The sequence below is a fragment of the Leucoraja erinacea genome, chromosome 1 (genome assembly GCF_028641065.1).
Source record: "Leucoraja erinacea ecotype New England chromosome 1, Leri_hhj_1, whole genome shotgun sequence".
NCBI lineage: Eukaryota > Metazoa > Chordata > Chondrichthyes > Rajiformes > Rajidae > Leucoraja > Leucoraja erinaceus.
The window spans coordinates 149,707,540-149,716,724 of record NC_073377.1 but is presented as its reverse complement, the minus strand read 5'-3'; the positions used below and the strand labels follow the sequence as shown (position 1 = coordinate 149,716,724).

General features: G+C 48.7%; 1 protein-coding gene across 1 annotated transcript; it reads left to right on the top strand.

Annotated features, from left to right (window-relative positions):
- Positions 1–6,622: 6,622 nt before the first annotated feature.
- LOC129700055 (neurogenin-1-like) lies at positions 6,623–7,630 on the top strand. Its single transcript, XM_055640271.1, has one exon. The coding sequence runs from the start codon at positions 6,681–6,683 to the stop codon at positions 7,320–7,322; it is 642 nt and encodes a 213-aa protein (XP_055496246.1). The 5' UTR covers positions 6,623–6,680; the 3' UTR covers positions 7,323–7,630.
- The last annotated feature ends 1,555 nt before the right edge of the window (positions 7,631–9,185 follow it).

Genomic DNA, 9,185 nt, shown 5'->3' with positions numbered 1-9,185 from the left:
CTTCAATTTTAGATACCCTCAAACAACCTCCTCCCCTCCCCCTTTCTTGTGGTCTACATTGAAGTAAAATGTAGTCCATCTCTTGAGCTTGTTATTATTACCTCGATCCTTCTGCTGTTCCTTTCCTCTACACTTTCTTTTCCCCGACTTGTTATCACTGTTGTGCCGAGGCGCGAGTGGGTACCTTTGACTGGGTTATTTGGACGTGACTTGCGAGCGCACGGCCAACAGCCTCCAACAGCGTCGGTCGTTTATTGTTTCGCTTGCCGCAGGTGAGCTGTGGTGTAATTCCAGCCTGCTTGACTGAAATAGTCAAGGGGATGTTACTGCATGTCCGAAGCATTTGTGCCTGGACGCCGGGACCTCGAACTCTCCCAGCTCTGCAACTACCGTAACTACGTGTAAATCGTTGCCTCCAGTCGTTGCTCGATAGGACACTTTAAAATTCAGGCCGACATTTCTCCGTGAAGAAGTGTCTCGACCCGAAACGTCACCCATTCCTTCGCTCCAGAGCCTGACCCACTGAGTTACTCCAGCATTTTGTGTCTCCCTTTTGCGATGTCAGTTTATTTCACCATTCGATGATCATGTCCTGCGATTGTGCGCCACCACCGCTCCCCCCACCCCACCAATAATAGGAAGGATGTCACCAAAATAGAGAGAGTACAGAGGAGATTTACTAGAATGTTGCCTGGGTTTCAGCAACTAAGTTACAGAGAAAGGTTGAACAAGTTAGATCTTTATTCTTTGGAACGCGGAAGGTTAAGAGGTATTTAAAATGGTGAGAGGGATATACAGAGTTGACGTGGACAAGCTTTTCCCATTGAGAGTAGGGAAGATTCAAACAAGAGGACATGACGAGAATTAAGGGACATAAGTTTAGGGGTAACATGGGGGGGGGGGGGGGGGGGGGGGGGACTTCTTTACTCAGAGAGTGGTAGCTGTGTGGAATGAGCTTCCAGTGGAAGTGGTGGAGGCAGGTTCGATTTTATCATTTAAAAATAAATTGAATATGTATATGGAAGGGAAAGGAATGGAGGGTTATGGAGTGCAGGTAGATGGGACTAGGGGAAAATAAGTGTTCGGCACGGACATGATGGGCCGAGACAGCCTGTTTCCGTGCTGTAATCGTAATATGGTTATATGGGTCAGACTGCATCTTGGGAGGGAATTGGATCTGAAGAATAGTCTGGGCCCGAAATGTCGCCTGTTCTTTCCCTCCACATATTTGCCGGACCCTCTGAATATCTCCAACACTTTGTGTTTTACTCACGATGGAATCGTCCGCATTTTCTTGTGACCCTTGTCAGTTTATCGGAGCTTTCTACACGTTTCTTCTTTCTATGATCCAATGTTCCTATTTCTTGGACTTCCCTTGTGTTTAACTTCGTTGTTCCTTCATTACTTTTCCTGTGTCCATTTTCTCCCATTGTCTTTGTTCTTACTGCGGACAATCCGATGCCTTTTTATTCTATTTTCCCAATCAAACAATTAGCTTTTCATTACTTCGTTGTGGGCCAGAGTCTATACTCGCCCCTGAATCAGAAAGTTGTGACTTAAATTACATCATAATTATCTAATCTGTTCACCAGTTCATAATCACTTCTTAACACTTGTTTTACACGAAGGGTGTATGGAGCGAGCTGTCGGAGAAGGTAGGTGAGGCAGGTACTATCACAACGTTTAAGAAACATTTCGACAGGTTCGCGGATAGAATAGCTTCAGAGAGATATGGGCCAAACGCAGGTATGTGGGACTCGTGTAGATGGGACATGTTGGGCGGTGAGGGCAAGTTGGGCCGAAGGGCCTGTTTTCCACGCGTCTTGACTATGATTCTATGTCTCAATAACACCTCGACTGAAGAACGAATGTGGTGAGCAATTGAAGATGAGGTCCTTTGGTTGAAATTGGAAACAGAAGCTCCCTCTTATTTCTCAGGATGGCGCATATGCTAAAAAGAGAAATAGTAGCGATTCTGGTCAATATTTAACCCCGAAACAACACCTAAAGTTGACAGTTTAGTCATTTGTGTCGCTCTTTGTAAGAGATTGTGTTGTGTGAACACCCTCGGCGTCTGTCCGTCCACCCCCGCTCCCCAGCCCCCCACCCCCGACTTAATGAAGCTCACTTGCAAAGTAATGGCCTTTCCCCGCCTTTCTAGTATTAACATTCTTGACAACCTCTGCCCACGTCCATCGCATCTGGGGCCAAGCGTTTAGCCAGATCATCACTTAAATAGCGTGCTAGAACGGCAAGAGAAAAGACGGAATATTCAACCGAAATAGCTTACCTCCTAACTCTCCCAAACCACCGAGTCAAAACTGCGAGAAAACTCCTTGCTGGTAGGTGTGTGCAATTCCAGCAACACTTCCAACAGACACAGAAACAAAGCCATCGATTCGACTGACGGCCCACTCGCTATGCTAAACATTCACACCCATGTCGCTGCAGTGTGTCCCATCCATAAAGATTGACTCCAGACATCTGAGCCAGGAATCTTCAACAGTACGTTTTCCAAATCCATGACCTCCGTTGCCTGCAGTCTGAGGTCCCCATCTCCCCTCTCCCATCGGGCAAAAGGTACAGAAGTGTGAAAAGGCGCACTACCAGATTCAGGGACAGTTTGTTCCTCGCTGTTGTCAGGCAACCAGAGAGCAGTGCTGAACCTCTTTGATGACCCTCGGACTATACTTGATTGGACTTTACTGGTTTTACCTTGCGCTAAATGTTATTCATGTATCTATACACTGTAAATGGCTCGATTGTAATCATGTAATGTCTTTCTGATGATTGGTTAGCGCGCAACAAAATATTTTTCACTGTACCTCGGTACATGTGACAATAGACTGAAACTAAAACTGAAACTGATCTGTTTCAATCGGCCATCTATCATACATGTGCCCAAAGAGACCAAGGTGACCTGCCTTAATAACTATTGCCTCCTTAACCCCCCCCCCCCCCCCCCCCCCCCCCCCCCAACAACAGAACACCACGAACTTCTTGGACGGCTTGAAGAAGGGTTGGGCCCAAAACGTCACCTATCCATGTTCTCCAGGGATTCTGCCGGAACCTTTAGTTACTACTGCACGTTGTATCCTTTTGTTTGTAAACAAGCATCTGTAGTTCCTTGTTTCTACTAGTAACTACCTCTTGCGTTACGTGTTTTCTTATTGTGTTTTGCACATATATTTTGTGCAGTCATTTTCTTTTCACTGTTTCTTATAATTTATGTTTTACGTGTGGTCTGAATATATGTACCTGTGAAGGCGCTACAAGCAAGATTTTCATTGTTTCCTGTATCTCCCCGTACTTGTGCACGTGACAATAAACGCGACCTGACTTGACTTAAGAGTCTCGACCCGAAATGTCACCCATTCCTTCTGCCCAGAGATGCTGCCTGGCCCGCTGAGTTACTCCATCATTTTGTGTCTATCTTTGACTTAACCTGACTCGAATGAGAATAGCGATGGACACATGGAAATACAACTACCTGTAGAGTTTGCAGCTGGTCACATAACATTGAAACCTCATCCATTCCTTCATTGTCAGTGTCGACTTTCTGGTACACTCTACCTAGCAACATTATGTGGACACCTTCGCCACGCAGTGTGCAGCAAGTCAAAATGTACTCTCGCTACCGTCTTCTCAAGAGCCGCTAGAAAGAAATAATAAATATCGGTCTTATCAGGGACATCCATAACTCATGACTGAATAAAATGTGCTTAATTGTTTGTAAATCGCCTTGGGACATCTTGAGATTGTGAAAGGTGCTGCCTAAATACAAACCTCTCACGTTGCCGTCTGGCAGTGCTTCATTCCGTCTGAAAGGGGGTACCGACCGAAACATCGTCTATCCATTCTCCCCATTGGCCCGCTGCGTTACTAGAGCACTTTCGGGTTTTATGCTCAAGATTCCAGCCTCTGCAGTTTTTCGTATTTTTGTCTATTTAGGTGTTTGTCTTTGTGCCAGTTCCTTTTGGCACCCACTGATATTGCGTCTGAAGAAGGGTCTCGACCCCAAACGCCCCCTTCTCTCCAGAGATAATGCCTGCCCCGTTGAGTAACTTTTTGTGTCTGTCTTCACATATATTCTCTGATTTACCAATTCCCTGTTTTCATTTTTACTTTAAATGCCTGTTCTTCTTACATTGTTTTAATAACTATTTTCATCTTCCTATTATGCTAATCTCTGTCAGAATATTACCTTATATTTTCCACGTGACACGTACTTTTTTAATCAATAGTTTTCATCCAAGAATTTATTCTTGACTCGCTTAGCATCGCTGGGCATCCGAAGAGCTAGTTTTAAATGCTCACACTTTGCTGATACAGATTTTAAATGCAATAATTTGTACAATTATTTCGCTCTCTCCACGCGCGTTTGTATCACATCTGCTTTCCGATTTACTGTTGTTACTCTGCAACACTCTTTATTTTCTATGATACGTAACTTATTTTGCCTTTTATAAATTCATAATCTACTTTCCTACGAGATGTTCGCAGTTCTCACACTGCACGTGTATTTACTTTACTCTATGCAAGGTTGGGAACCTTTTCCATTTTTATTAATCTACATTGTATTCAATGTTCAAGTTCTCTTCAACCGCCGGTGCATGTCTATTTACCTCCTGTCAAGTACAATTGTCTATTATTTCCAACCGTTTGCTATCTGTATCAATTTATTACTTGCATTATTTTCTCACGTTTTTCTATTCAGGCAGTTCGGCGGTTCCCGGAGTCTTGCAATCAACCCTCTTATAGGTCGGTGCGCAAGCAAGACTCTCGCTTTCTGTGCAACATGCCTCGCTCTGTATCACTATCTTCCTCCATCCATTCTGTACGTGCGTCAGCCTCTATCATCCACTCCCCTCTCACACCATGTCCCTGCTCTAATGACCCACCCCTCCTCCCCCCGTGAAAGGGAGAGCGGCTCCCGAGCGCGTGGCTGGGCGCGCCGCGATTGGCCCGGGACCTCGCGCATTAATGAGCGGCACGCTCCGGCCGCCGCCGCCGTGTTCCGAGCGCGAGCCCGGGACAATGGGCTACCCCCCCCCCCCCCCGGGACCACCCCACATCACAGCACAGGTAATGGGAGCGACAGCGAGGACAATGGGACCCACCTCCCCCCCCCCCCCCCCCATCCCTGACAGTGGGCGCGAGCCCCGGGACAATGGGCTTCCCCGCCCCCCCCCCCCCCCCCCCCCCCCCCCACCCACATCACAGCACAGGTAATGGGAGCGACACCGAGGACAATGGGACCCCCCCCCCCCCCCCAATGGGCGCGAGCTCCGGGACAATGGGACCCCCACCCCTGACAGTGGGCGCGAGCCCCGGGACAATGGGCTTCCCCCCCCCCCCCCCCCCCCCACCACCACACATCACATCACAGGTAATGGGAGCGACACCGAGGACAATGGGAGCGACCCAGCCCCCCCCCCCCTGACAATGGACAATGGGGACAATGGGACCCCCACCCCTGACAGTGCACGCGAACCCCGGGACAATGGGACCCCCACCCCTGACAGTGGGCGCGAGCCCCGGGACAATGGGACCCCCACCCCTGACAATGGGCGCGAGCCCCGGGACAATGGGACCCCCCCCCCCCTCCACCCCTGACAGTGGGCGCGAGCCCCGGGACAATGGGACCCCCACCCCTGACAGTGGGCGCGAGCCCCGGGACATGGACCCCCCACCCCTGACAGTGGGCGCGAGCCCCGGGACAATGGGACCCCCACCCCCCCCCCCCTGACAGTGGGCGCGAGCCCCGGGACAATGGGAATCCCCCACCTCTGACAGTGGGCGCGAGCCCCGGACAATGGGACCCCCCCCCCTCACAAAGGCAATGGGCGCGAGTTCGAGGACAATGGGACCCCCCATCCCTGACAATAGGCCGAACCCCGGGACAATGGGATCCCCACCCGCCCCCTACCCCAGACCATGGGAGCGAGTGCGAGCACCGGGACAATGTGTGTCCCCCTCCCATCCCATCCCATCCCATCCCATCCCATCCCATCCCAGACAATGGGAGCGAGCGCGAGCTCCGGGACAATGACACACCCCGCCCCCTCCCTCCCTCCTCATCACAAACCCTGACAATGGGGGCGCGCGACGAGTGGCAGCGAGCGCGAGCCGCCCGCGCCTCAGCCCCCGGGGCGGCGATTGTCTGGCCCCCCCAACTCCCCCCCCCCCCCCCTCTGTATATATAATATATAAAGCAGTGAAAGGCCGGCGTGTGCCAAACACACACACACCGCCGCTTAAACCGCAAGCTCGCCACAGCGCTGCTGATACCCGGCACCACCCCCACCCCCTACCCCTCCCAGGTCGCGTGCCACTCAGCTTGGCGCACAGCACTCCTGCTTATTGCGACTTAATTGATGCTCTATAGATATATATTTGCAAAAAAAGGCGAGTTAGACGGGTGGAAAAAAAAGGAGAGAGAAACAATTATACCAGGTAGGCGAAATTATCTTGGACAGCAATTTTTAACAAGTGCTTTAACACTTTTGATACTTGAATTAAATATCCAGCATCGTTCGGAAAGTAAGCTTTGCTTGCTTTGTTTGTCAATGTGATGTGTTTATATTGAATATAATGTGCCATAGTTTCACTAGTATGCGTGTTTGTTTTAACCATCTTTGAACTAATTTTCTTGTTTGGTTTTCAGCAGCAGCAGCATCATGTCTCCACAGTCTGATCGCTGTCCTTACAAAGAGCAAGCCAGTGGCAAGTACTTTGCCTGCCCGGCTCCAGCTTGTTCTCTCAGCTCAGCCGAGGAAGAGATCGAGGACACGTCCGCGGCCAAAGCCGATTGCAAAAGGCGAGCCCGGGGTCGCGGCAAAGCCCGGAGCCAGAAGTTGGTGCAAAGAATCAAGAAGACCCGGCGCATCAAAGCGAACAACCGGGAGAGGAACAGGATGCACAACCTGAACGGGGCGCTGGACGCGCTGAGGGAGGTGCTGCCCGCGTTTCCAGAGGATGCCAAGCTGACCAAAATCGAGACCCTGCGCTTCGCTCACAATTACATCTGGGCACTGACCGAGGCTCTGCGGCTCGCCGATCCCAGCGGGGACACCAGCGCCGAAGGGCCGGACAGGCAGTACCTGGACACGGGGCTGAGCAGCCCTAGCCCCGGGGCTTCGGCCAGCTCTTGGAACAGCTTCAGCTCGCCTTCCTCTTCCTCCTACTCAAGCACTTTATCGCCGGGCAGCCCCGCGCAGGCGGAAGACATCTACTTCGGGCAACCCGAGAGCCTGTACGCTGCCGCTAAACGCCAGTCGGACTTTTTGCAGGCCTCTTCTCCATTCCATGAATTTATTTAAAGCTCGCATATCTTGTATCAGAGACGGGGGAACCCTGTCTGTCTATTGCATTGAAAACAATGAGTATGCCTATTGGCTGGGGAGAAAAAAAAGTTGGAGACACACTGTTTACATTTCTTATTAGCGTTTATAGGATTGAGATTTTGTCATGTATTTTTTAAAAAGAAAATGTATTTTTCACTGCTGATACACGTTAACCGCCGAGGTCCAATGGTCCATACTTCGGCATCTGCCTTTCTTGCCAGAGAGAACTCTGTTGAAGGCTGTGGGAATTTGAACTGTCAAACCAAACTTTTCCTCGCTGCACTTTGTCCATTTTCCCAGGTTCTCCACAATGCCTTTTGTTCTCTGGTTTTCTCTCCCCCCCCCCCCCCCCCCCCCCCCCCCCCCCCCACCACCACCACCACCACCACCACCACCTCTCTCCCTTCTCTTTCTGCCCCCCCCCCCCCCCCCCCCCCTTTTATCATCTCGAGAATAAGAGCGGCTTCACCAGCTGTCTAATGTGATTTACGGAAAAAGATGTTGTGCTACGGGACGAGGTTAGAAGTCATTGCATAATTTGTAGACTTTTTTTTGAATGAAAACGAGCGTGTAAATTTAGGTTGAGCGCTTTATCAAAGGCAGGGAGGGAGAGAAGGGAAACACAAGGAAGGAGGGTTCATGCATTATTTATCTCGACCTCCGGGGATGAAGAATTGCCTTTTTTTCACCCCAAGGGAAAAAAAATCAGGCGAATAAAACAAACCGACACGGAGGATTAGGGCGATCATCTACACATGTGTTCACGTTTATTTATTATAAAAGAAAGATTTCATGCACAAAATGTATATTTTGTATATTTCAAAAGTTTATTGTTGCTATGTATTCGCCTGCAAATCAAATGGAAAGCGTTTTCGATTTATGCCTTTTAAAATAAAAAAAGTTTAACTTTCATATAAGTAAGTTGGCAAGTGCTTGGCTCATTGAAACAGTGTGAAAAAGAACAGCTGTACACGCCGCCTCTACTCGCTACTCGTTATTAGATTATCAGCAGACAGAAGACGCATTTCATATCGAATCTTTTCAGGGAAACGTGGGACGCGGAAAACGACAAAGTGACCGAGATAAAAGTAAATAACCCAAAAATAAGAAAAATTCTGATCAGATGTTTTTCATTACAGTTAGTTGTCAGTGCTGCTGTTAAAAGGGAAAGCCCCCAAGACTTCATTGCTTTAAATCTAATAAAAACGATTACGGATTCGGGTCTCGACCCGAAATGTCACCCATTCCTTCTCTCCAGAGATGCTGCCTGTCCCATTGAGTTACTCCATCATTTTGTGTCTATCGTACTGATAAAGTCGTGAAAGATTGGTTTGATCCGTGAACAATACACACAGACTCCCCCACCCAAATTCTATGCAAGCGTATAAACTATCTACGATAAATACTTTCGTTCAAATTATGTATTTTAGCACCGAATCTCACACATTCGCAATTTAAAAAATCGATTAAGATTAGATGCAGAATTTGTGCTTTAATGGACATATTGGCGGTAAAAAATAAAGCAATGGAAAACGGAATTAACGAATCTCAACAGGTTATACTGTTGAAGTATAATCAACATTGAAGCACAATATATTATCTCTGCATTTTATCCAGCCATGCGCGTTCCAATTTTCAGCATGAATATGGATCATAAGATCAGTGCACTTCTTCATCCCCCTTGTAAATTGGCACGTTCTCTGTAGATGTAAACCCCCTCTCCTTTGCTTCCGATCTATAGGACGTTCAAAAGATTATTGATGATGGTCTTGCATTTGCACGTGTCTGTGGATACCCAAGAGGGAAACGTTTCATTATTATCTGGTATCAATCTTCTCT

Excerpts from the sequence above, each read along its gene's own strand:
- LOC129700055 (XM_055640271.1), top strand. The coding sequence starts at position 6,681 with ATGTCTCCACAGTCTGATCGCTGTCCTTACAAAGAGCAAGCCAGTGGC.